The 27,839-nt window shown below is 44.4% G+C and overlaps 4 protein-coding genes across 9 annotated transcripts in view; 3 read left to right on the forward strand and 1 right to left on the reverse strand.

Moving 5' to 3' along the window:
- The window catches only part of PGAP4 (post-GPI attachment to proteins GalNAc transferase 4), a 28,244-nt gene extending 22,374 nt beyond the window's left edge, over window positions 1-5,870 (forward strand). For 4 of the 5 annotated variants that reach the window (XM_075740692.1, XM_075740695.1, XM_075740691.1 and 1 more), the window contains one exon: window positions 2,407-5,870. In XM_075740692.1, the coding sequence (XP_075596807.1) occupies window positions 2,532-3,719 (1,188 nt within the window). In that variant the 5' untranslated portion in view covers window positions 2,407-2,531 and the 3' untranslated portion in view covers window positions 3,720-5,870. Of the gene's footprint in view, window positions 1-212; window positions 437-2,406 lie in introns of those variants that run through there. The other variant, XM_075740696.1, reaches the window with a different exon arrangement.
- The window catches only part of RNF20 (ring finger protein 20), a 65,197-nt gene extending 40,151 nt beyond the window's left edge, over window positions 1-25,046 (reverse strand). The window contains exon 1 of the mRNA XM_075740689.1: window positions 24,824-25,046. The gene's annotated coding sequence lies outside the window, so the exon portion shown is untranslated. The remainder of the gene's footprint in view (window positions 1-24,823) is intronic.
- ALDOB (aldolase, fructose-bisphosphate B) lies at window positions 13,080-23,214 on the forward strand. 2 transcript variants are annotated; one of them, XM_010300418.2, is made up of 9 exons: window positions 13,080-13,221; window positions 19,690-19,811; window positions 20,092-20,303; window positions 20,806-20,860; window positions 21,014-21,174; window positions 21,405-21,488; window positions 21,949-22,123; window positions 22,279-22,478; window positions 22,707-23,214. In XM_010300418.2, exons 2-9 carry the CDS (start codon window positions 19,700-19,702, stop codon window positions 22,800-22,802), a joined length of 1,095 nt encoding a protein of 364 aa, XP_010298720.1. In that variant the 5' UTR covers window positions 13,080-13,221; window positions 19,690-19,699; the 3' UTR covers window positions 22,803-23,214. The 2 variants fall into 2 exon arrangements, with proteins under 2 accessions (XP_010298720.1, XP_075596812.1); XM_075740697.1 differs by lacking the exon at window positions 13,080-13,221 and adding an exon at window positions 13,354-13,460.
- A 30-nt stretch (window positions 25,047-25,076) lies between the features above and the next one.
- On the forward strand, window positions 25,077-26,598 carry MRPL50 (mitochondrial ribosomal protein L50). The gene is made up of 2 exons (XM_075740698.1): window positions 25,077-25,219; window positions 26,081-26,598. The coding sequence occupies exons 1-2, from the start codon at window positions 25,134-25,136 to the stop codon at window positions 26,469-26,471; spliced, it is 477 nt and encodes a 158-aa protein (XP_075596813.1). The 5' UTR covers window positions 25,077-25,133; the 3' UTR covers window positions 26,472-26,598.
- The last annotated feature ends 1,241 nt before the right edge of the window (window positions 26,599-27,839 follow it).

Consider the following 27,839-nt stretch of genomic DNA (forward strand, 5'->3'; position numbering starts at 1 on the left):
TACCTTATCTAACCTACCCGACCGTGTACCGGGAGCTGGGACACCAGTAGGTGGGGTCCCAGCACAACTCCCCGCAGGCAGGGCAGGTGCAGAACCGACCGCGGGCTGTGGGCTCAGGCAGCCCACCACAGGGACCTGGGGAGCTCCTTCTCCTGGTGCAGCCTGGCCCTTGAACAGCAGGGGCTGCAGGAGGGCGAGGCCTCAGGCAAGCTTCCCTTTGAGTCACCGTCGTGAGGCCGCAGCCCCACGCTTCTGCTGCCGCAGGGAAGGCGCGAGACCCGTTGCTCCCTCTTCAGCAGAAGATGGCGTGAGGGAAGAGGCCTCTTGCTTTGGTGGGGATTATTAATCCTTCAGCGTATGTCCCGAGAGCTACAAACCTCACTGCAGGCTCATGGTTTTTGTAGCTCAGATCTTCAGCATAGCTGGCGGATGGAAAGTAAGTTTCTTTACTCCCTGAGAACTAAACTACCTTCTAGCTTTTTTTCCATCTCCTTTTCCCAGTGTGGTCCTCACTTTCAAGTTTGGAGGCTGACTCAGTAACAGTGCAAACAATGCTGCTTGCATCAAGAGGAGGCTCAAAAGTATGCCAGTGTGAGCTGTAGAATATGATTCTGCGTTTCTGTGTTCCCTTTATGCTTGTGACCGGTTAGCAGAACATGACAAAAAGGAAAGTCCTGGATTTTGGATGAGGAAGTGCATTTAAATGCCAGGTCTTTGCCTTTGATGGACTTCAGGTTTTCATGTCCCGAGCCATCATGGCTTGGATCTGGCAGCTGAAATGCAGCCATCGCCTTTAAGGCCTTTACAAGGTCCACTGATGCAATACAATGCAGTGTCAGGATAGTGTGATCAGAAAGGAGAAAAAGCAACAACCAACCACTATATGGGAAGATGCTGCAGATTCGTCTACATCAGTGTAAATTTGTTATTGCTGCTTAATTACACTTAATCTTTGAAGTCTAGTGTTTTTGTGAATCATAAGATAGCACAACACTGATGCCACAGTCTATCGAACAGTGGTTTGAGTTCTCACAGCATGAAATGACTGGTCTCTAACAAATACTTGGGATAACTCCTGTATATTTTCCATTAATCTTAGTAAAAGGCCTTTCATGTAAGATTTTCAGATTCCCATATGGCAATAAGAAGCAGTGCTCTTGATGGTAAATACAGCAAATCTGTGACTACAGTAATGAAGGCAGTTTAGAAGTAGTCCCAGATTTAGACCCTGCTCAGTGTCCTCTGAGCCATTTCTTCTACATGGTCCGTTCTTCTGAGACAAAGAAGAAAAGCCACAGCCTGGATTTCTCTCCATTCACACATCATTGCTTTGGCTGCTTCAGATGACAGGGCAGAGAAGGAAAAAGGGTAACATTTTGGTATGGGAGCACCATTTGATGATCAGAACTTGCTGAAGGCAGAAGGTTAAAAGTGGGAGATATGAACTCAGTTCATAACGGAGGGAGTGGGAATAAAAGGGAGTGTCAAACAGCAGATTAAAAAGGGAAATTACTGGCACAAAATACATCCAGACAACCTAATTGCCCTGATTTTGTGCAAGCTTCTGACAGCCAGCCTGTTAGGTGTTCATGGCAGCCCAGAGAAACAGAACAGAAAAGCCAAATATGGCAAAATTTAATTTTTGCGAAGGTGAATGTTTGCTTAAAGGCATATCATTTTAAATTACAAATTTTTAAATTACAAATATGACTCAATGACTCAATTGCAATTAGTTAATCTTGCTGTGACTGCATTTCAGAGTCTAGAGAGGAGGATACATCTGAGAGAGACAAACACACACACATTACACTTAGCATGCATGTGCCCTTAGTGAAGTAAACTAGTATCTTTGTTATCTTACTTCACACTCTGGGGAGTAAAGTGAAAAAGCATGCGTTTGGAAGTGTGTCAGCAACAGAAGGAAAGCATGTGTCATTCCACAGAGGGAAAAGTTTGTCTCTCAAATGTGTGCTAGGCTAAGATACAAGAGATCTTGATTTGGTTCTTGGCTATGACCCAAGTCTTGCTATGCCACTGTGACCATATACTGGTGTCTAAGTTCTCTACCTCTAACAGGGATTTTCACACATCCTGCATCCATGTTGCCTGTTTGTTATGTGTCTGAAGCATAGTAACAAAACACAACAAAGTCCTACATAGCTAAGTCAGATCAGAGCACCTACATGCTGAAAAGGCCTTAGGGGCTCCTTGCTGGGAACTAAGTTTGGCTTGTCTTTCCTCAGCCTCCCATGACAATTGTGTGATGCCCTCACCACAAGGGACTCCTCAGGGGCCTTTTATTTTGGCTTACTCGGTGAGTAGCCCTCGGCTTTCCATTTTCTGAAATCACAGTCTTCCCACTCTGACAATTCCTGTTTCATTAACCATCTTTTTTCTTCTCTCTAGGCTTGGACAAACTGCAGGTTTGGCAGCCACTGTCCCAGTGGTACCTTGCAATCCTGGAAGGATGCATCAGAAGTGAAGGAATGAGGGCATGAACAGAGCAGGGGTGCCCTCCTTCTGCAGCAGCCATGTTACACCAAGCCTGGCAGCTCTGTGGGAGGTGGTGCCGTTGGTCCAGTCCTTTCACCCATCTCCTCACACTGACTTTGGTGACATTCGGTGTGCTTGCACCTTTGATTTGCCATCGGCTCCTCTACTCTTATTTCTATCTGCGGCGCTGGCACCTGAACCCCATGAGCCAGGAGTTCCTGGAGCAGAACCAGCAGGAGGGCCAGGCTGCCCTCCATTACTTTGAGAAGCTGCAGACACCAAATGCCTCTGAGGTCTCTGGCAGTGACACCTTCCAGCCCTTGCTGCTCGTCACCATTATCACTGTGCAGAGGCGGAATGATTTCCACTATGTCTTGCAAGTGGCCTCCCGCTTCCATCACCTCCTCCAGACATGTGGTGCACGTTGCCAGAGCCACCGCATCCTCATCTGTAATGTGGAGTCAGACCCCAGCAGTCATAAGGATGTCAGGCTGCTGAGCAGCTTCTTTCCTATGGTCAGTCGTGATAAAACTGGGGAGAACCCTGACCCCAGAGTGAACCAGTTTGAGAAGGAGAAACAGGACTATGTCTTCTGCCTCGAGCAGTCGCTGTTGGCGTACAACCCAGAATACATCCTCATAGTGGAAGATGATGCTGTGCCAGAGGAGGAGATATTCACAGTCTTGCAGCACCTCTTGTTGGCCCGGTTCTCCAAACCATACCTCAGAGACGCACTCTACTTCAAGCTTTACCATCCCGAGAGGCTTCAGCGCTACTTTAACCCTGAACCCATGAGAATCCTCGAGTGGCTAGGTCTGGGCATGTTTCTGGGGCCCACACTGAACGGTGTGTATTCCTGGGCAATGGGGCGCCCCAGCCTCAGCTGGCCCATTGTCTTGTTCTTTGCTTTGTACAGCATGGCTCTGTCAGAGCTGGTGGGACGGCATTACATACTGGAGCTGCGCCGGCTGGCCCCCACACTGTATAACATCGTTCCAGTCACCGAGTGCTGCACACCTGCCATGCTCTTCTCCGCTCCGTCTGCCCGCCGTGCCTTAGGTTACCTGAAGGGGCTGCACTGCCGCCAGGGTTTTGCTAAGGATATTGCCCTTTACTCACTGCTGCGTACTAAGGGGGAGAACGCCTATGTGGTGGAACCCAACCTGGTCCGGCATGTGGGAATGTATTCCAGCCTTCGCCTAAATGACAATCCGAAACTGTTATGATTTGTTCATGTCTTTCCAGACACAAAGCCCAGAGAACGTGCCAGTGGACAGAGAGACAGTGCGCAAACTCAGATGTTGTGCTGCTCATGCTGGGCATCCTGTGCCTCCAGGTGGACAAAGAATAACTCTCTTTAAAAAAAAAAGTGTCTTTAAAAATAAATCCATGTACATGCAGACCCTATTTAATATATACTTGGAACTAAAGACTGTGTACCATGTGGGAGGGGAATGAAGGGTTCCAGCTGAGGGCTGCGGGTTTCCTACTCTCCTTAATCATTCTTAGGGAAAAGCTGTCACACTGGTAATAATGGCTATGCTGCCTTACATTGGTTACAGAAATCCTCACCTTAGGGCAACAGAAATGTTGGCCAAAGTGAACGTTTGAAATTTAAGCTAGTGAGGAAGAAAAGCCCTTATTTTTCCATCCTTACTAAGGTCTGATCTCTGTCCTCTGTCTGTTTCAAAGCTGTGGTTTTGAGCAGACCTTGCAAAAGCAGCAGTGGTTTATGTGAATTTTCCCACAAATTTCACCTAGATTGCTCAAATTTTACTAAGCCTCTATTTGTTATTGTCTCCCCTTACAGATCCTATCTGCACCTCCACCCTTCGCACTCCTTTTTCTTGCAACAGAGGCTCTTAAAGCTTCCGCTGTCTCGTTAAAGGTCACTCTGAAGGTAGGAATAGGAAAACAGAGCAACAGCCATTGATGTTACACAGCCAGGTCACAAATGCATGTTTTCATTGATACATTACAGACATAAACAACACAGGATGACTGCCACATTGGTTGGTATCATCACTAGTTGTAGTGGATCCAGGTCATTAAAAGAAGCCTTATCAGTTGCTGATTGGACTTAGACATTCAACATGAATTTACCTTGACTTTCTATCAGCAGAGGCAAAGGGAGGATTACATCAGGTGCTCTTGTTGTGCAGGACCCTTGCTTCATTTTGGAGCTGTAATTCACAACTCAGCCTAGTGGTTCTTTCACTGCTCCTGGCAGCAAGCAAAATACCCACAGGAAACAAAGCTAGCTCTTCATAAAAACAAGCAACAAGAGGGGTCACTCTGATAGTGACCCATTAACTTAATGTGTGCTGGTGGTTACACATTTGGGATAGGTACTTTGTACCACAGCTGTGGGCACAGTTAAACATAAAACCATGCAGATGGCAGAATCAAAACAGGCACCAAAATCTTTGTCTAATGAAAAGCCCACCTTGACTTTCATGGCTTTGAATCAAACTCACTTAGATGTGGAGCTTGGTTGAACTATTTCTGAAACCATATTCCTAGCTTTGGAATGAACCAAGTGCAGTACTTCTGTTGAGTTTTTGTCAGTGGGGGTTGGTTTGGGGTTTTTTTCGGTGAAGGAGAGCTCTACTCTGAATTTCCTTTCCCTCAGTCTCTCCCAGGTGATGTATGCCTTAAGCTTTTAACAAGTCCGGTTGTAGATGGGAAAGGCATAAAACTTGTGAGGGATGAAACCAAAGAAAGTTGCAAACCTCCAGCTGTAAGCGTGTGACGGGTATCAATTACACAACACACATGCATAATGCAAGTTAGCTGATTAGAAACGCTTCACAACATGGAGCAGTCCTTTGCTCTCTCAGTACTGAGAAACTTTTATAATACCTTTGGAAATCAGATGCGAGTAAAAACTGTGGATTCCCCACCATTCCAAAGGCAAAGCACTTCTCCTGTCAGAGGACATAGGAAAAATTGTACAGGATTTATTCCCAGCTGCTGAAAACCCCAAAGGTACCAGAGTGGTCACAGAGTGGCAGGTGGGCAAACCTATTCTCAGGCTTTCCTATAATACAGTTAAGATGGCAGCATATGAGTGTCGTTGTATATCCCGCTAAGTGCCTGTGTGTGTGAGGAAATATAATTTGTTTATACATCTTCAGCTGTGAATGTTTTAGGGCAACATGCTTTTCCTTCACTCTTTCTATCTTTGTACTATACAAATCCAGGACAATGGCCTCTTCTTTTCATGAGGGCCCATTCATATTCATTCTTGAAAGAAAATCTCACAGCAAGGTACAATCAATGAGACAAGGAAAGGAAAAAGGAGGAAAAGAAAGAAACCTTAGAAAAGAAACCAACTAACTATATGCAGTTAATAAATGTTTTGATATGGGAAATGATTTATCTGTCTGTCTCAAAATTATTTTCCTTTTTTTCCCAGTAGTACTTTATTTGTTGTCCCAGAAGTCCAGGGGAGGTCAATAGTTTCACTGAGCTTCATAGCTGAAAATTGAGAATATGAATTTGAGGCATTCCTTCTAAACTAGAAGACAATTTTCAGGGCATATCAGACAAGAGAAGTTGACTGGGAGACCAAACTATGCAGAGGGCCTACAACTCAAACCTGCCACTGAGAGAGTTTCAGATAAACCCATTGAGAATGGACTCCATTGTACAAGGAGCAGGTTAATAAATTCTTCAGGTCCTTCTGGAATAATTTCCTTAAGTTCCAAATTCACCTTTACAACAGAGGCACTTCTTTTACTGAGCCTGCTGGGGGCTCTTTCTGAGTTACTCGAGTACTTGCTCAGTGACCCCCATGCCAATGAGGCATCTCAGGCAAGCGTTCCTTCTTCAGCTGCCTCTGAACTTTCACAGGTAGATTGATTTTTGTTTCTGTTTTCTGTGCCATTTTTATTAGAAATGACAAGTCAGAGAAGTGCACTTTGCCTTGTAAAATGGGAGGTTACTGTGAGTTCTTAATTCCTGCTGGATTTTGTTTCAAACACACAAGCCTCTTCCCTTTCTCTTCTGTCAGGGGAGTGGAGCTGAGTTACCATATCTCAGGCTACATAAATTCAAGGCCTAGCATTAACTCCTGGAAATGCGGCCTTAAGAGTTTGGGTTTATTCACATTAAAACAAACTTAGTGACTATTTTTGAAACAATCAATCTGGATTTATTGGGTGTTGGTTCATTCTCAATAGTTCAGAGACTATTTTTCAATGCAGCAACTACTGCTTGCACAAGAAGATTCTTTCTTGATGGGCCAGACAGGAGGACTCAAAGCATTATTGTCCAAGACAATTCAGGGGAAGTTATTCAATTAAACAAAAACTACCATTGTTCTCAAGGCATGGCCAACATAAGCATGATTCTGGCCGAACACAAAGCATAAATTGACAGGTCTCTATTAGATTAGAAGCCCACGATTTTCTAACTACAGTAGGTATCAATATCTTAGTGAGAAGAGAGAAGGAAAAAGCCTTTCTCTTAGTTTGTGAGGAGCTGTGAATCACCAGACTCGGTATTTCAACAGCAGTTCGGCTGGATGCAGGGTGAATTACTTTTTTTCTGAAGATATTTACAAGCAAACTGTCTACAAATAAACCACCTTTCTGTTAAAACTCTGTTGTCTCTTCTTTCTGTTCATTGTCCTGACTGGCAGATTCATCTCTTTCCTTACTGTATTTGACTAAGAAAGATACTTCTGTGTTCATGCATCTGTATGGATGTAATAATTTGGATCCTACAACAATTCAGGTTGAAAAGGACCTCTGAAGGTCCTTGGTCCAATTCCCCACTCAAAGCAGGTCTTACTACACCAGGTTGCTCAGGCCTTCTCCAATCAAGTACAGAGGCATTTAATGACGACATGAGATAAAATTAAGCTTTAACTGCTGGGATTTAACCCTAGCTTACTTTTCTATAGAAAGGCTATATATTTCAGAAAATAAAAAAAGTAATTTTCTGTGGGAGACAGTTGTAGTGACAAAGGCACTGGCAGTTTTCCCCCCTAAGTTAGAGTTTCTTTTTGTGTATTTCCGCACCAGCTTTATAGATGTTCTATCCAAATTCAGCAGATGACAGGGTCCAACATATGGTTCTGAATAATCTTCAGCACAACATACATCTGCCAAAAATGCATATAGAATTAGGTACTCCATGGTCTGTGCTCCTTCACTGCATGTGCCTCTGTTGCTAGAGTAACTTAATCTCCACAAACTATCTGTCCTGACAGCTCATGTTTTGAGAGAATCCTCCCCATCTGCCACTTTATTTGTCTACCTGTAGGCTAAGAGTCAGCAATATCAATGTCCATTTCCATGACTTTGTTCTGCATGACAAGCTATGAATGCCACGTTCCCAGCTATGGAACCAGGGCTGATTTTTAAATGTTGACAAAGAAAAATAGTGTTACATTTTCTTGTCCTGTTAGTAAGCCTGTGGCCAGCTATGCATTCCTCAGTGCCTACTTTCTCTTTGACTTTCAGCCATGGGGTCCAGTGTTCCTCCAGCACTGCAGAAACCACATCTACAATGGGCTTTTCAGCAAACTAGTCCACTTCAGACATCTGTTGTATTTTGCAAATTGCATGCCAATGTAACATGCAGCACCTAGGTGTGCTTTTTTGGGGGATTAAGTGCTGCTTAGAAAAACAGGTAATAAACAGTTAAGTGTCTGCCATTATAGCAGCAAGTTGTTTGCCTACTTGCTTTTTTAAAAACAAAATGTCAACAGAACGGCACAGAGACCAGTGTCATTACTGCATTTATCTTCATGTCTTATTACAGCTATTTTTCACAGCCCAGAAATGTTGCCACTGGCAGCTTGATTTAAAGTTGTATCCTTGTTTGCTATTCCCACTATTGAAATTATTACAGAGATTTGGGTTTTGATAACAGTAATGTTATGTGATTGCCTGTTTTTCATTCCAAGTCATGGTGTTTGTTGCAGCCCAGTTTTAAGATGCAAAGAAAGGAGGGCTAGCAAACCCTCCCTATGCAATCTGCTCAGTGCTCTTTGTGGGCCTGAGTCTGTTCTGCTCAGCACCCTCCATACCCTCCCTGACGTACGTGTCTGCAGACACTGCTGTGGAGCCAGAAATACAGGTGATTTTTTTTCAGTGGGGTTAAAGGCCAGGCTTTCTGCTTTGGGGGTGAGGGCTGTAGGTGAATGGGGAAAACATACCATTTAATAAACATTGCTTCTGATTAGATAGGGATGAACAAGCTGGACTTTGAGACAGTTAAGCAAGACTGCAGAGTACAGAAAACAGGAAACATCCAGCATGGTGTGGAGAGGTGAGGAGGAGGCAGACTCCACACAGCTCAAGTCTGCTCAGATTAGACTTTAACCCCATCATGCAGGCAGTACTCTTTTGGGGCACACAGAGCCAGGTGTTTTTCATGTGGATGCGTATTATACTCAGACATTCTTCCAACTTCCAGTGGTGTTTTCCATTCCATTTCAAACTCTTTTACCTGACCACATGCAAAAGCATTGAGAAGATTAATAGTACTTCATTTACTGAAATGCAGCGGGAAGCTTTAACTTTTTCATTTTTCTCCTGGTGACCGTGTAATCTCTGAAATGGCTTCATCCATTTCTTTCTTTTTTCATCTGTCTTTCTCAGATGTACTACAGTTTGTCTCTCTTCACATTTACTTATTATTTGCATTTAAAATGCTAGTTAATATGAGTAATTAAAGGCAAAATCAGTATCAGAATGATACTGCTAGAATCACACAGAAAAAACATAATCATCAACCTGAAGAAGTGTAAGCAATTGTAAAATTTTTACTCGTTGCCTTTAAACCAAGCTTTCCATTGATTTTGAAGTACTTCGTGCAGCAACAGTCTTGACTCAGAACTTCAGTGCAGAACTGACAGATGCTTTGACAACAAGGTTCGATATAATGACGACAGCAATTAAATTATCTTTTACTACGAAAATCCAGTAGTGGCATTGTCAAACTCAAGAAAGCAAACCCACAAATTAAGACTTAAATAGTAACGCAAGCCACCTGTAAAGACAGTTTTGAGTGGTCTTTAAAATTTTTAAATGTATACTTCTGTCAACTTTTGTATGGTAATTTCAGATGGAAAAATCAACATCAGCAAAATCGCCAAACCATTCAAATACAAAATTCACTTTTGCTGTGCCACATTTGTGAAAGAAAATGCTAATGTTTTAACATTATCCATCTCTTTTATAGCTGACCACCATTTTCCGTTTCCAGGCTATAAAAGACACAACAATAAACATCTAAGCTCTTTTACTACTTACGCATCTCATTTGCAGTGATGTTTCAAACAGAAATTTGAGCTATAAAGATTTTTATATTGCAAGACTGTTTATATCAGCTTCCTCATTAACATAAAAAAGCCATAATCCATGCAGAAAAACTTCAATCACTGTATTTAGTTAGATATGTATTTAAGCAATCAATTCTCACACCCAAAACTCTCAAAAATAGTAATCCTTCCTCTATTAAACATTTTTCTCATCACTAAAAAAGTGGATCAGGAATCACTGCAATAGTCTGTCAAATTATTTTTAAGAATACAAATAACTGAGAGTTCTTGTTCTTTAGCTCAGCTGCCCTCCCTTCCCATTCTCTCTGTCTTTATCCTCAGCCTGGGATCTTTGCAGATCGCCTTTCCCATGCCAGAGGCAGAAGGGGATGAGGAACCCTGGGAAGGCAGAGAAGAGCTGGTGTTTCCTCAGGAGCTGAACTCCCACAGGAAACCTGACGCATGGTCAGCCCTACAAACTGCAGAAGACAAACCCCATGTACCACTAAGGTGGGTGGCAATGCAAACAACAGTGGATGCTACAAAAAGGCATTGGTTTCATGGCATTAGCGAGCCATTTTTGTCACAAAGTTGTTATCTGTACCCTTAGCATTCATCTGCATGATCTCTGCCTCTCTTTGCCTCTTATTTCCTTGAAGTCCCCAAATCTGATTCCTGTCCTGTGTCCTTATTCCTCTGAACATACCTTCCACCAGGGTCAGTGTTCCTCACACTCCATGTCCACCAAAGGTGTCCCAGTCTTCCTGTATTGTGACGCCTGTATCAAAGTCATGCTGTCGATGGCCACAAAGTCAAAGTAATGCCTAGGTGTAGCCACCTTTACCAAGGGTGCTCACACCTGCAGCCAGCCACTTGCTAGCTACAGCCCTATGGCTGCATCACGTTACTCTGAAAAAGGCTTAAACAAAAAAGCAACCATTCCAAAATTAGCTGGGTCACAGGAAAGCTGAGATAGTTGGCAATTCTATGAGTTCAAACAGTAACTCAATGAGACAGGTTTATAACTTGGATAATACACCAATTTTGCCATACAATAATTAGTGCAGGCAACGATTTGATATTTTTTATGGGGCAGGTTAGTTTGGTTAAATGCAAGTACACTGCATTCCCCTCGCAAGGCAAGCTTATTCCACTTACCATTTAAGGATACATGATACCACTATAACCTAATTTTTAGAGGTGTAAGTATCCCCAAACTATGATAACATACCTGTGATGATGAAAATATATACTCTTTTCCAGTGTCATTTTAATATCACTCTACTACTAATTTCTTCACAGCATGGTCAGTATCATGGGTCTGCATGTTAAGAGTACTGGACCTTAGAGTGACATTATCTAGCATGGTTGCTCATTCCATATTCTAGCCTGAAAAGGCTACCATTCCTAAATTAAATGAAAAAGTTAACCATCATGTCCATTCACTTTTTTTTCTCCTCAGTCCTCGGAATCTCTGCTAGGATCTGTAATCCTGGTGCTTTAAGTGCTGGATACTGGCTCAGAAGGACTAGAAAGGCACATATAGCCATTATTACCCACTTGGAAATACATATGTATACTTCTGAAAGAGCTAAGAACACAAGGTGGGCTGCAGGGGATTATCTAAAGTGGTTTCTAAATGTCAGACACTATTTTTTTCAAGAAAACTCTCCCAGCTTTTCTCTAATAGCCTGTCAGATCATATCAAAGATGACACTGGGAAAGAAATACTTCCAAGTGCTTTCCTACCTGTGACAGCTTCTAACCAAACCAGGAATGACAGCACTCAAACTCTGATTTTTTCTGTGGCCCTGAAGACAACCGTCAGTATGAAATCTTCTTGGTCTCAAGAGGGTCTTAGATAATGTATTTCATTAAAAATATTTTTAATCCATACTAGATGCCTCTGTGGTGGATAAACTTTAATACACATGGGGTTCATCTTTCTGCTAGGATGGAAGAAACAGAATATAAAGCAAACACTGTAAAGCAGGGAAGGCTTTGTGTCCATGTTATGTGCCACAGCATTCTTCAGCAAAAAGGTATGGATCAGGAAGGAGAACGTTAAAGAAAACAACACAAGCACAAAACTTTCATTTGGACCATATCCTCAGCTTTTTCAGACGTTTCTCTGCTGTCTGTGACAGAGTGCTACCACTTGCAGCATGTAAGCTGTTAAGATTTCCTACAGGCACTGACCTTGCAGCTCTAGAAGAGACAGGCTCAAGGAGGAAGTGCCCTAATGAAGACAGTGTTGCTCAGCGAAAGGAGAAATCAGGTGTCTCACCGTGTCCATGTAAAGGTTAAAGGTGTCACTACATGAGACAAATAAATGGAGAAACTACGTCATTCTTCACGCAAACAGTGGGTCTTTGTGGTAAAGACATGCTAATGTCCAAGGTCGAAGAGCATGCTGTTGCTGAGAGTATGATGTTTGCCTAACAGACCCTACGCTGTGCTTCCCTCCTGGAGTACTGACCTGCAGTATGGGGGAAAAAAAAATAAAAATCAAGTCTATCATCTACCTGGATTTGGTGCACAGCTGTAGTGTGATTTCATATAAACTGCAATGCTGATATAATGTTTATAGAGCATTAGCATTTTTCACAGGAAAATTTTGCTACGCAACTTAGCAAAGTTTGTATGTCATTGTAATATGGGTAGGTGTTTCAATGGGATTTTGGTAGAAAATTTGGCTTGCACTTGTGCACCTCAATGTGGGCATATTTCTTCTGATAACCGTAATTCTCACACATACATTGCATTAAAGGGAATCAGAACTTGCAGTTTCATTAACCCTGACACTGAAGCATTGCATTTTGCCTTTCCATATACTAACTGGAAAAGGAAAATACGTTTCTGTGCCAAATTTTCAAGTGAGGAAAAATCAATGTAACATGTAGGAGGCCACTGAAATGATACTAACTCATGTCAATTAAGGATCTGTTGCATTGTTTCTGCATTTTGTTTTCTACTCTTCTTTCCTGCACTGTGTAGTTTTCCTAAGCATAAGCTTCCAGAAGATCTAACCCTAAATGGAAAGTTATGCCCAAGATGCCTGTAAACAATTTCCATGGTTCCTCTTGTAGTTCTTTTCAGTCTGTTTTAGAAAAAGGAGGAACAATTTTAAATAACTGGAAAATGTCTCAGTTTCACTGCATCATGAACGGCCTTATATAGACAGGGGAGGGGAAAGGGGAGGAACACCAAGAGTGAGACCAGGTCCCATTAGTGTGTGTGGTTGTGGTCTGACAGCCAATGACCAACCTTGAGCAATGACACCTCCCCAACCAGCCTGGGGAGGAGGGAGAATGAAGGAGTAGAGGGGAAAAAAAACAAACAAACCACCTGTCAAGAAATTTATAAAAGTTAGCGATTAGAAGGACCAGGTCTCTTTGCTTGCAACCACCTCACCAGAAGCTTGTAGCAGCAGAGGCACTGTCCGCAAACACGTAAGTATAATCATTTCATTTCTAAACTGTAAATGTGGTACGTATATCAGCAGCTGAGACACAATGTGTTTATCTAAAGTGGGCTTGGGGAGTTGTTTTTGGTTTTGTTTTTATTTTTTTGTTCCAGGAACAGCTTGCAAGAAATAAGCACTCAGCCATTCTGCAGTGATCTTCCAATGTGACCCATTTGCTGCTAACACTGGCTTTCTAACTTAGCTTAGTCACTCAGAACTCCTGGAGTAAGTGAATCCTTAGTCTAAGGGGACTAGAGCAATAACATACCTGCATTGCTTTCTAGTGCTTTGTTTTGTTTGTGTTTGTTTATGCTTGTGGAGTACATAAATTTATGTTTTGCAAGCAGAAGAGAGAATGACTGGAGAATGCAGCTGGTCCTGACAAACACCAGTGCTGACAGAAGTGTAATTATGTGTGTTCGTTGCGCAGCTTCTTCTGAAGTATTGGTGCAGTAGTGTGGATGAGATTCTTCGGCAGGGGGGTGGTAAGGTAGTCTGCAGCACAGGAGACAACTGCTTTTGCATTAGGCTGTAACCTTTCAAGTTGTGAACAGCCAGCTTCAGGAAATTGCTGAACAAACTCAAATCTTCATTGAGTCTATGATCCTCCATCACTTTCTCAACTATCCCATGTGCCTGGCACCCAAAACTATGTAGCCCACCTGAAACCCTCACCACCACTTCCCCCAGCCTCCCCTGCTGGCATTACAAGACTTGAATTCTTGTGCAAGTCTGACAGCATTTTTTTACCTTTTCTGAGAAAACCACAGACCTGAGAGGCAGCTTCACCCTAATGACCACACTTACTTCCAAGAAACCAGTTTCTTGCCACCACAGCCATCTCTAGCCATCGTGAGCGCTCCAGGAGTGCTCTGCACTGACTGCAGAGGCCAGGTCCCTGAGTACATAACCTCCTTTCATACTTGCTAGAGATATGAAATGGGGTACATCTGCTCAGGGCTTGCTCATTTGCTCAGAGCAGTAGCCTTTGGTCTGAGGCTAACATGGGAATCAGGACAGGGCACTGCAGGTCTCATCCACTTGAGATACGAAGTTGAAGCAAGGTCCCTAGACAGAGCATGAAGACGGAAAACTCCCTTGTTCTCACCCTCATAAAAGAGACTAAAAACAACCAGGCAATTTACCATCATATATGCCCCACAGGACCTATCAAGATGGTGAAATTAGTACATCAATCAAAAAATCTGCTGCTTTTTCTAGATGACAGAAGTCTGAATATCTCTTTTTGTCCCATATCCTTGACTCACTTTTTAGAACCCAGAAATGAAACATTTTGCTCTGTTAAAACTGTCACTCTCACTGCAAAGATAAAAGGAGCAATGTCCTGTTCTTCCCTCAGAGCTCCTTCATACACACAGGAGGCACCACTTCCACTTCAGCTCCCTAAAGCAAGTACTCACACAGAGTCACAGGGTAATTCAGGCTGAAAGGGACGTTAGGATGTCTGTAGTCCAACCTGCTCAAAGCAGGGTTAGATACAGGGTCAGATCAGGCTGCTCATGGCTTTGTTCAGGTGGGTGTTAACAACCTCCAAGGACAGAGCACAGCTTCTCTGTCAACCTGCTCCACCACTTGGCTGTCCCAATAGTGAAAAAAATGTCTTCTTATCCAGTCTGAATCTCTCTAGTTTCTGCTTATGCCTGTTGTCTCTCACTCTCCCGTCACATGCCGCTGTGAAGAGCCCGGCTCTGCCTCTTTGATCACCACTCTGTAGGTATTGGGGGTTGCTGAGATGTGCCCCCGAAGCCATCTCTGCTTGAGGCTGAACTAGACCCAGCTCTGCAGCCTCTCTCTCGCAGAGCAAGTCCTTCAGCTCACGACCTTCTCGGTGGCATCCGCTGAACTCACTCCAGTTTGTCAATGTCTTTCCTGTACTGCAGGGGCCCAACACTGGATGCAGTACCCAGATGTGATCTAAAGAGTGCTGAGCAGAGGGGGATAATCCCTGTCCTCCCTTGGCTCTCTGGGCCAGACCCCTGCTCACACAGGATGCTGCTGGCCATCGTTGCTGGCCCCTGTTCAGGTCTCTGCCTGATGGGGCCCTGGGCCTTCTCCAACGAGCTGTTCCCCTGTCCCACCAGCGCTGGTGGGATCACTGCCAGGGCTCTGCCCTGCAGGCAATGGCTGGGCATTTGTCTTGGCTGAACTTCACGGTGCTCCTGTTGGTCTCTTCCCACCCCCCATCCAGGCTCTTCTGGAAGGCTGCCCAGCAATCAAGCGTATCGACTAGTCCTGCCAGCTTGGTGTCATCTGCAGGCTAGATTAGAATGTGCTCCATCAGCAGGACGGGGCCAGGCTTGCCCAGCTGTTCATACCTATCAGTTTGCCCAATGCCCAAGTAACCAGATGTACTTAGAAGTAGCTTTTCAACAGAGCTCCACAGAGAAGTGAGGGCAATAAATAGATATATCCACTGCAATGAGAATATAAGGTACATAACTTATTATGTGTCTGTCTCTCCTAAGCATACAAGTGTAAATGAGTAGTAAATCCAGTCAGGTTAACGCTGTGCGTACATGTGACGGGCTAAATTTTTGAATACTTTTCATTTTCCCTATCATCAACTGTATTTATCTATCTATATATGGAACTTTTGCTTCTTCAGACCTGCTCTTTGGAAGCAGAATGTCTTGTGTGCACAGTGCAACAACATGTACATCTGGTTTGTATTGCTAACTGTCAGAGATTATGTTGAAGGGCTGTCTTTACTAGTAACTGAACAGGAAAAGCTACATGCGTGGAATACAAAACATGTTTTGAGAGTTTGGTCCTGCACTTTTGGAACCAATTTTATAAAAGAAGGCAATGAAGACACCCAAGAGAAAAACCTGCAGAATCTAATCCAATCTTTTCCCATCTGCAAACCAGGACTCAGGTGAGATTTTCTGTAAGATTAGAAGATGCCAGTCACTTGAGGTTGGTTGGAAAGAAAAGATGCCAACGAAGTATTAATGTTTCTAAGATGATCTGAAGTGGAAAGTAAGAGTTTATTCCTTCTGCCGTTCGTCTTGCTTCTGCCCTTTGGTTCTCACTATTAATATTAACAGGATGCAGTGCTTGTGCTGATATCCATGAAGATATTTCCCCTGCAGTCCTCCATTACAGTAGCTGAGAAAAACTTGAGACTTCAGCAGTACAATATTTACTTTTACAACTGTGCTGTCCCCTTTTCTCCCACCCCCACCTCCTGCCAGTCACACGCTGGGGGCTGAACAAAGAACTTTGTTTGCTTAAGGAGCTGTTGAAGCCTGACAAACACTCAAGGTAGCCGTAAAGCTGGGGGTTTTGTGCATTCTGTGCAGTTTTATTCTTTTGGTTTTTTCTTCAACTTCTAAAAAATGTTATGTAAGCAGTTACCACAAAGAGAATACATTGTATTTATACAATGTCAAATCAATGCAAAATTACTTGAGCTTGTGACACTATGATACTAGCCCACAGCCTAAAATGGGTAAATAAAAATAAAATTTCTTTAAAAACTTCATTGGTGGGACAACTCCTAGATACTGGTATTGAGAAGACAGTTCCTTCAAGCTTTTTCCTGCCTGGAAAAGTTGTCAAATTAAACAAATAAAGCAGAATAAAAAGGCAAATAATAGGCTTTGTTCTTGGAAGCATGAAATGAGCTGTGCAGCTTTGGCAGCCTGGGCACCATTTTTTTTCCTCAGGACCTGTAAGATGACATATCCAGCTCTTTAAGCGGGGGGACATTAATGTTTCTGTGGATGTGCTGGGAGCTTACTCTTTACAAGGCAGCTGTATGAAGTGTTACTGAAGTGTAAGCCTTCTCCGCTCCTCTTTAAATGCTCAGAGCAGTAACTTACAGCAGAGACATCCTTTCTGAATCCAACGGGGAAGATCCTCAGAGATTATGGTCCTCATGAAAGAATCACAGAAAAATAAAGTCCTAAATCAAGGGTACCTGATTGGACATTAGAGCTATCATTAGCTTTACAACTGCACTTTTGCACTCATTTCTTCACCATTTCAGTTAGAAACACTGTGCATTTTATTTGTCCTTGTAACTCAGCAGGGTAGCTGGGAACTACTCACCATGGCCTTACAGATCATTTTGGGGAGCCTTTTGGCAAATCTCCACCTAATCCTCTCACACACAATTAGATACTTGCATGGAAACTGGAAATAATCTGCTGTCTTCCAATTCATGATTGTGGAACTACACTGTATTGTTTCAGTCTCTCAGAGTACTCACTTGGATCAGCATTACCCACTGAAAACTCCTATTTCCGTATTTCGGCATTTTGCTTTGAAGGCTGGTTTTGGGTGATAACTGTCTTTTTGTTATCTTCATGCAAACACTGGAAACAAGTAAGATACAACAGACATTAGTCTCATTGCTTACTACATTGCTGGAGAGAAAGTATACCCGTAACAACATAACTAGAATAACTGATGATCTTGTAATTCAGCTAGCTGGATTAAAGATTATCTGGATACAGATAGTTGTGCTGTAGCATACCTCCAAACTGCAACTCTGAAATCCCATTACTGATGTAGCAATTCATTAGTTTTGACCTTGGACAAGATCATATTCTTGCCAGATCACAATTTTCCACTCTTTTCCACAGAGACTGTGAACTACTGAAGTGATTCCTCATAATTTTGCATATTAATTTATTTAACAGTGCTATGGTTTTGACTGAAGTGCTTACAACACAAACTATTATTACAGTAATCATAATAACAAGCCTGTTTCCTATTTCTAAGAGACATATCAGACACAGAAAGCAGGTGAGAGATAAGGCAGATTACAGGCAAACTTAATTAGCTGTGCAGTATAAACCATAGCTCTGCAAGTTCTTTTAGGTGGGCCGAACAGGGTAAGAGCTGGGAGTAATGGAGTTGTGGTCACCACTGTAGAAGGATGCTTCCCAGAGCTCTGCCACAGCCTGGCATACAGAGAGAGGAGTGCAGGAAAGCCTGCTTTTGCAGGAGCACAGCAAGGCCTTTCAGCGTTTGGAAAAGGAGGGAACCCTCCCTCATTTGCCACAGTCTTCATCACGCACTCCTTCAAACTCTCCCTAAACTCACTGTTGATAAGTTGCATAGGATGAATTCTAGTTTCAAACAACTCACGAAAAGGTAAAGCAGGCAACTGGACACTGCATCTGACTGGTCTGTACTGGTAGACACCTCCATTTGAATCTTGCACAGTAACATTACCAATACCAAAATACCTTCCACTATAAATCAGAGATGCAGATTTATAGCTGTCACAGTACCGTGATAGTACTGCTGCCAGAACCCTGGTCCTTTCTGCCCATTACACCCTTCAGCAATGAGGGCAAGACAAGCATCCCCTGGCAATTAATACCTGCGTGCAGGGAAAGAGGATGGAGGACTTGGCTGTGTACATGCTTACATGGGGAGACGTATTTGCTGGCCACCTCTGGCATGTGGTGAAAGGGGAAATGACATGTTCTCACTCCCCTCTAAGGCTAAGTTTGAGAATAGAAAATGCGGACACTGCCCAGAGGCCTACCCCTCTGGAGGAAAACTTGTTATTGGAGATCTTTTGTGCTGTTTTTAATGATTCATCTCATGGATTTACCACCAGCTGATAAAACATTGGATGTTGCCTTAGCTATGGCACATGATAAACAAAGGGAAGACAGTCTTTATTTCTCAGGCTCACAGGCTTATACACATAGGGAAGTAACTTGGACTACTCAGATGATCTCAGAAACTGTAATTTAATGCCATATAATCAAAACTTTAATAAGATCAAGCATTTTGTCACAACAAGACAGAACCTGGATTTCAGGTGCTGGGTGTCTGCAGGTGGTAAGCCTCTGCTACAGCTGAAAAGATAGAAATGGGTGGTGAATCCTTCTGAACCCCCAGGTGTTACATAAAGCAATGTGCTATAGTTCTGAAAGCAGACATGGGGATGAGAAAATTACAGACCAAAGCAGGAGGGTGGGGATGGAAAATCAACTAGACAAAGTAGCAAATACTGCCACACTGGCCAAGGCATGGGAGAGGGGCATTGTTAGGAAAAGCGTAAAGGTAAGCAATGTGATAATTGGCTTTCTTCTGATCGGGACCAAAAAGTCGTACATGCTTTGCAAAGAGTTTGCAGAGTCTGCAATTAGCATACTTGTTAGCTTGGTGCACGTTTTTATGACAGACTGACCTTCCTTTAGTCTCTGAGCAAATCCATGTAAAACACAGCGTCTTTCCCACTTTGGTTCTAGAAAGATGTGTTAGGATGTGGCTCCTGCATTTCTCTCTTCTGATTTGCCAGACACACCAAGCCAAGAAGAACTCGAATGGATTTCTGGGCACATGCCTATAACATGGACCAGAGAAGCATGGAGAGCCCTCCAACGGAGATACCTGAGTGGTGTCTCTGGTCCACAGTTTGTGTATACAGTCTCCCTCAGCTTCTAACCGTAATTGTCTTCCACAGGTAAGTCAAGATGACCCACCAATTCCCAGCGCTGTCTCCAGAGCAGAAGAAAGCTCTTTCAGACATTGCTCAGCGGATTGTGGCTTCAGGAAAGGGGATCTTAGCTGCAGATGAATCAGTGGGTGAGTTCTGGATATCAATCAATTAGTAGGACCCAGGACTTTTCCTCTTAACTTTGCTTCATCTTTGAAATCAGTGGAGTAAATGAAAAACACTCAAAAACTGTTGACTGAGCAGGAACAACTCAGCCAGGCAGAGCTGTGTCTATAGCAACAAAAGCTGACAAACTATGGAGTGAGAAAGGAAGCTCTGAACTGGAGCCCTGGTTCATTACTACATACAGGGACCAGGAGGCCAGTCAAGCCTAACACCTCTCTGTCTGACCTTTGTCCACCTCGCTAGGTACCATGGGGAACAGGCTGCAGAGGATCAACGTGGAGAACACAGAGGAGAATCGCCGGGCTTTTAGAGAGATCCTCTTCTCTTCAGATGCTTCCATCAACCAGAGCATTGGGGGAGTGATCCTCTTCCATGAGACCCTCTATCAGAAAGACAGCAATGGAAAGCCATTTCCAGCTCTCATCAAAGAAAAAGGCATTGTGGTGGGAATAAAGGTATCTGTACATGCCTGGCTAGGAGCATAATCAAAACCCCATTTCCAGTGAAACCCATGGGGCTGCACTCTTTCTTGCCACTTTTTTTTCTTTTTTGTGTTTGGTTTTAAAATCACTAGAGGATCTCTGCCACCATTCTCTGCATTGCTTTTGTATAACTAACATTTGCATTTGATGCAGGAACTTTTCATCCACTAACTCCCATATACTCACCATTCACTGCAATTAAATCCCTGCATGCAGTAACCTAAATCTAGTCTTTTCTGCATCTAACAGAGCTCTCGAGCCACTCCCTGCAGCCATCTACACATTGCCCCTTCCTCTTACCCAATTCACTCCTTTTCTTCCCGTTAGCTCCAACATTTCCCTCCTTTGCACCCTTAGTGTGTTCAGCCCTGTATTTTACTCACGGTCAGCCTGCAAAGACAGACTAGCCGTGGGTAAGAAGATGACACTGATCTCCATCTCTCTGTAACCCTTCCTGTTTTTCTGGCCTCCACAGCTGGATAAAGGCACAGCCCCCCTAGCAGGAACAAATGGAGAAACCACCATCCAAGGTAAGGAGACATCTAAGGAGCCTATGCTATGACTGCTGCAGCAAAAGCCATGGGGTGACTCACCTGAGTTGCAGCCTTGGCTGGTGTCATGGTACTTTTCAGAGCTATGTCCTGAAGAACTGCTCTCATGAAGCACTGTTCTTTCATCTGCAGGGCTGGATGGACTGGCTGAGCGCTGTGCCCAGTACAAGAAGGACGGTGCCGACTTTGGCAAGTGGCGTGCAGTGCTGAAGATCACCAGCACAACACCCTCTCAACTTGCCATCCAAGAGAATGCCAATGCATTGGCACGCTATGCCAGCATCTGCCAGCAGGTATGTATCCTCCAGCAACCTTTCCTAAGATGCTGTTGCCCCTTCTCACTGTTCCCTGTGATAACATGCTAGGTAAGGATCCACTTGAAAGGTGGATCTCTGCAAGGGTTTTGGAGAAGATGAGGAAGAAGGGCAGTGCAGCAAGAAGGAATCCCACCAAAGTCAGGGTAGACTGCCAGGACAGGTTTTCTTCCACATCCCTAAAGACTTCCCCACTTTTCTTTTCTTAGCATGGCTTGGTGCCCATTGTGGAGCCAGAAATCTTGCCTGATGGAGACCATGATCTCCAGCGCTGTCAGTATGTCACAGAAAAGGTAAGAGATTCCTGACCAGCTAATCTTATGCAGAGTTTGTGTTCACAAATCTCAAAGAGTTTTGACCAAAAATGTACTTCGTAACTGCATCATGAAAGTGAGTTGCTCATCAAATAATGAGTTAATACCAAATGTAAGAGTAGAATCCATGCTTTTGGATTTCCATTCAAACTGCCAATATAAGCATTCTTAACCTCAGAAGGATGGACTGGGACCAAAAAACACTTAACCCTCTTTCAGTACATCAGTTTGCAAGGACAAATCAAGTAAATATGAAGCGTGGTATCTGGGTCATCTCAAGAGCAGTGGTGTCTCCAGGGCTACAACCCTTGTGATAAATTTCATGAGAAAGCAAAATTCAATTTGATGCTCTCACCTTCCCAAGGAATAAGCTGTCTTTCCACAGCAAGTTGAGGTGAAGGTTTGAGCAGAGCTCTGTATTCAATCCTCCTGTTTTCAGGTTCTGGCTGCTGTCTACAAGGCCTTGAATGATCATCATGTGTACCTGGAAGGGACACTGCTGAAACCCAACATGGTGACAGCTGGACATTCCTGCCCCAAGAAGTACACCCCTCAGGATGTAGCCGTAGCAACTGTCACTACTCTTCTCCGCACCGTTCCTGCTGCTGTTCCCGGTGATTCCCGATTCATTCCTATATGTCCATTCACACTGTGACTCTTGCTGGCTTTGCTCCTACATCTGATGCGCTTGCTTCTCTGGCACATAAAGCTCAGGGATTGCAGTGGCTGGAGCACTCTGTTTCTAAGCCTCAAAACCTCTTTCTTGCAGGAATCTGCTTCCTGTCTGGAGGTCAGAGTGAAGAGGAGGCTTCTGTCAACCTGAACGCCATGAATCAGTCCCCTCTGCCTAAACCTTGGAAACTGACGTTTTCATATGGGAGAGCCCTGCAAGCCTCTGCCCTGGCAGCATGGGTGGGCAAAAGCGAGAACAAGAAGGCTGCACAGGAGGCCTTCCGCAAGCGGGCACAGGTAGGAGGCTTCCCCCCACCCCCAGCACAGAGAGGAGCTGCTTACCATGAAGGAAGACACGTTGTCAGCTTCCTAAGGCTCCTCTTGTTCCTGCCCCTCCTGGTGTTTCACATTTACCAGGATATTACTCTGTGATTTGGGCTTGCTTGGTTACTCCTGCTGTCTTTCTACATCTGCCTTTCTTACTCCAAGCTAACTGGTTTCCCCTCTTTTTTCTTTCTTTTTCAGATTAACAGTTTGGCTTGCAAAGGACAGTATGTCATGTCTGGGAAGACTGACACAGCTGCCATGCAGTCACTTTTCACTGCCAGCTACACCTACTGAAAGTGCAGTAACCTTCCTTCATCTTGACTCTCTTCACAAGTTGGAAGATGTTCAGAAATGAAAGAAAAACAAAGAAATCTAATTTCCCTTGCCCTAAACAGAGCTGGAGATAAAATGTATTAGCTTCCTCTCCACCCTTCGATCCCACAGTTTACTGAGGGAATATTACTGTTTCACCTGCACATTCCAAGGAAAGGGAATTCCTTCCATACAGCATACAACAGCTGCCAATGAATGAACTCACTCTCCCTCTGGTTTAAGCTTAGCCCCCAGAATAGTAGGCAGATGAAGTAGTTCCCTAGCAATTCAAATACATACCCTTGCCCATTACCACATTTTGCAGCCAAAATCCTGAATTACAAAACCTGATTGTGTCTTCAATCATGGGAATAAAACAGTAATTGAAAACTAATCTCTATCTCACAATTCTTTACTCCATATAAACTTTACAGTCTCTTTCCACATCTATGGTTTTCAGTAGCCTATGCAAAGATTAAGTCACAAAGTGTTACTGCTGGTGAGCTTCGGAAACCCTGAGGAGATCAAAGGGAGATAATCCAGTAGTGATACAGCTGGAGATGTTAATCCTGCTGACTGAAGTCTCACAGACACTGAGAAAACCTGAGAGATGTATATGATGACCAGCGCACTGGACTCAGGCCACAGATAAATAACACTACCTTCAGAAGCTTCTCGTCCCTCTGAAGAATCATAGCTGACGTGATGAGGCTGCTATACACTGAGTTAGGGATGCACAGGTTGAGTTAGTGCTGTGCAAAGACTATTTTTCCAAAGTGCTTTTACAGTGGCATTTTCCATAGTATTCACATAAAACACGCAGACAGGCATCTTGGCTTACCCTGTTGGCACAGCTTGAATAATTAGGCTGATGTTGAAGGCCCACAGTTTGACCTTTGGTATGTTGCTATGTACCTGTTAGAGATGTAAGCGTTGCTAGCTAAAGCACAGTTAGGCAGATGTTATGAAAAATAGCAGACCTAAGGTTATACAAGAACATTCACCCAGCAACACGCTACACCAATCAGCTAGTGACACCCTGGAACAGCCCAGCAACCAGCAGAGACCACATAGCCCAGAAGACACCCCTGCCCTCCCTTCAGGGGCTCCTGGGACCCAGCCTGCGCGCCTGGAGCCACCCCGCTCTGCAGGCTCCTCCTCCCAGCCACAGGTACCCACTGCTCCTGCCAGCAAAGAAAGGGAAAACAGGGAAAATCGCTCTTTCACACCGCCAAACTCCTTCATGTGGATCCAATCATTGCATAATTAAGGCATGCATGCAGTCTGTCCTCAACCATGAACGAAAAGCAAGTGACTTGCCAAAAAACACTACAGAAGCCGTGACCAGAGTCAGGAACACCACGTCTTTTCTGGTTTGGTTGTGGTCCTGTAAGTCTCCACCCACCTGACTACAAATAAACCTCAGCTCCTGATGAGAAGCATCCTACTGATCTACTGGTCCAGGTAGATCTCTTCTCTTAAAATTGAGAGTGGAAAAAATGTTCCTCCAAACTGGCAAAAGAAACCCTTTCATGCTTCATAAAACTAAAGCTGTAGCTTTATTAATTCCTGCTCCTTTGCAGGAGCTCTGTCACATGTGGTGTGCCTGACGCAGCTGGTGGCTGTGCCCGGGCTCCTTATGTTTCTCTTTGACAGAGGCGTTTGTGACCGGAGCAAGCAGACGTCTGCAGAATGTACTACCATGAATCAAAACAGGGCAGATTAAGTGTTATTTCTCACTTAAAAACAAAAACAACAACAACAAAAGAAGAACATACTTTTAAAAAATAGGGAAGTGTTATTCTCATGTAACTGTGTGCCCAGGTTAGAAATGTGGCCTACAGAAGAATCTCCCTGAGAAAACGGCCTGGCTGACAGCACCAGCAACCATCACACCCCAAAGACGTGATGAAAACCTCCAGAGACAGCTGCCAAGAGTTTCCGACTGGCAAAAATAGACAGCGATCGCTAAAGTCGCAGCAGGTGACGACATATGTCCCTACCTTATGTTGTTTTAGTCCCACACGCTCTGTTGCCAAACCTCCTTCCCACGCCTGCTGGCACGGCCTTGTGCCGTGCCCGCCCTGGAGGTGCGTGGGGCAAGTGAGGCGATGGTCGCCCCCGCCCCCCCCCCCCCCCCCAGGCTGAGGGGGCGGCGGCCGGCGGGGACGGTTCGGGGCTGACCGGTACCAGCCGCGGCCCCCTCAGCCGTGGCGCGGTAGGACTACAATTCCCGTCAGGCACTGCGGGAGGGGGCGGAAATGCGTCACTCTCCCGCCGGCTGCCGGGAAGAAGCTTTGGCGTCCCCTGGCCATGGCGGCGGTTTCCGCGCTGCGGATGGCGGGCCGGCGGCTGGGCCTCGGCGCTCCGGCAAGCAGGGCGTTTTGGGGCGGCCTAAGGTAACGGCGGGGGACCGCCCTGTGTTTTGGGGGCGACTGCCGGGGGCGGGCAGGCGCTGGCGGGTTTCGACCCCTCTCCCCGCTGCCTGCCTATGCTGGGCCTGCGACCGGCCGGGGGTCTGGGCAGGCCCCCGCTGGGGACGGTGCTGTGCCGCGGCCGGGACACTCGCTTGTCATTCAGACCGGCCGTCCTCAGTGCTTGGTGTTCGTGCACCATTCGAGAGCGTGCTAGGTCGCGTCACCTTGCAGGCGGGTGTGACGGTGCAGTCAGGGTCTTTAATGCTCTTACCTGCTTGGTAAGGAAGCTTGCTGGCGTGGGGAAAGAGATGTTTCGGGGCAACACTACAATGGGAGTGAAAAATAGTCGTTTCTGTGTAACTTCTTAAGTGAAACCATACTTGTGTTGTTGACTAAGTTGTGGCGTATGAGCAAGTCAAATAACTTGAGTTAGGCTTCAATTTTGCGGTTAAAAATAGTCCACCTATTTTTTTATCTATGGGCACTATTTTTTTTCTATAGTAGTGGCTATTTTCTGTTACCCTTTTTTCACAGCATATTAGAAAATGGAGTTGTAACTGGGAAAATAAGTCACTAATCTGCTTAAATTCTGTTTACACCCAGACCAATAAAATAAGCTAGGCATGTGATTGCTATGTGGCAAGCCGCATTTGGGGGAATGGTAAAGGTCTGGCCTGTGGGCTTTTGTTCTTGCATGCATAACAAACCTGCTGTGTCCACGGGATGTGTAAACTGTCTATGGGCTAGATTGAGTCCAATATTAAAAGATTCTGAATAGAAATGTGCTCTTACTCAGGCTTAAGTAGCCCAGAGACTGAAAATACTTCTGTCTGGTGTTAACAGGAAGGAGGAAAAAGAAGTAGAAGCAGACAAAGTAGTTCATCAAGAGAAGAGTGAACCCAGCCTGATCTGTCCCCCACCACGCAGCAGGAACTACCTTCCTCCAGAGAATATACAGAGCTGCCTTGAGTCTTATGTCAAGGAGATTTTTGGACCCTCGCTTCCTGATAACTGGCAGCAGACACCTCTCAAAGAAAACAGGTTAAAGTATCGCCTCCTGGCTCAGCTGGCAGCAGAACTTGGTCATGCTGTCCCCAATTCACAGCTCCACCTGATGCGCAGTGCTGAGGATGTCCTGAATTTCTATAGCACTCCTGTGAAGGATGTGTCCAAGTTTGATGAACTGTGTGCTGCAGAGCTACCCCCAAACCTGAAGATCATCTGGGAGCAGTGAGTTGCACCATGAAGCGTTGCTTTGCTTTGCTTGTCTTCTTCAGGCAGGACTGCAGAGCAGAAGAGCCCTTTCATTGTAGTATTGACCAAATGTATAAATATCACTAATAAAAGTTCATTTAATTGTCTTCAGGTTTCATTGCTTCTGTTTCTTACATACAGAAAAAAGAGCAGAAGTTCTCCCTGTGAAACAGCAATGCAGTGTGGTCAGTAACTGCACTAATGTATGCATTCTGGCCTTTACCATGCGGCTCAGCAGTTACAGGGTCCAGTGGGGATAAACAGGGGCAACCAACTCCCCAGCTTCTTCCTTGCACCTCGTAAATACTTGCCTGGTTCCGAGCTGTGTAAAGGGCTTTTGCCAGTGCAGTTGGGCCATGTCAGGCATGCTGTGTGGCTCAGCCACTGAGACTAGTGAGACCAGCAAACTGGGCAAGGAGAGGGGACGTAAGCCAGGATCTTTTTTCTTTTCCTTTTTTTTTTTTTCCTTGAGGTTGACAAGAAGAACCTGTCAACAGCTATGTTTCTAAAAGCCATCACAGGTGCTGTCTTGAATAAAACCACTTGTTCTGCTTGAAATTTCTACATGGAGATAGTGCCAAGTGGAATTCTGAAATCTAACTCGCTAATGGTGAACTCTCCAACAGCCCTGTAAAAATAGCCGCCATGAAGGAAGGTTGTAAAATTCTTCCATGTCTCTCAAAGGACCCCGTTCTTATATTTGTAACTTCTGTCGTTCCTTCTAATAGCTACTAGTTATTTTTTCTTATATGTTAGCTATATGTTAGTTTTACTGTAGCTATGGAAAAACATGTAATAGCTATATGTTAGTTTCTCTTCCCATGTAATTGATGACGTGGGTTTGCTTTTAATCAGAGAAGTGAAGCAGTGAAGTTAGGAGGACAAAATAAATGCAACAGTCCTAGAAATGTATGGCACTTTGTGAATGTTTCCTACAGAACGTGTTATTTACAATGAGGTTAGGTCCTGTATGTGTGATATTTATGGGAATGATCCAGAAGTATCCTGGTTATACCACTTGCTTTCCTGAACCCTAGCTCCCCTGGTTTCTTTTAGCGTACAAATACCTGAAGCACGCTTAGAAACTGCTGCTTTTGTGTGTTACAGTGCTCAGTTTCTTTATTCAGTGAACTACTCAAGTGCTGCTTTCTTCTCATAGCTCTGAAGAAACTTAAGAAACCTGTTCGTTTCTCCTTTCGAGTCCTGGGGAATTACAGCATGTAATTACCAGAATTACTGCTGTGTGCTGAGTGAACATGAGGGACTTGGGATTGTTTCACTGGCCACTGTGGAAGGTGTCTGTTCACAAATCCCCTCCCTGTAGCTTATGCAAGAACACAGTGTGATA

This window comes from Balearica regulorum, chromosome Z (assembly GCF_011004875.1).
Source record: "Balearica regulorum gibbericeps isolate bBalReg1 chromosome Z, bBalReg1.pri, whole genome shotgun sequence".
Taxonomy (NCBI): domain Eukaryota; kingdom Metazoa; phylum Chordata; class Aves; order Gruiformes; family Gruidae; genus Balearica; species Balearica regulorum.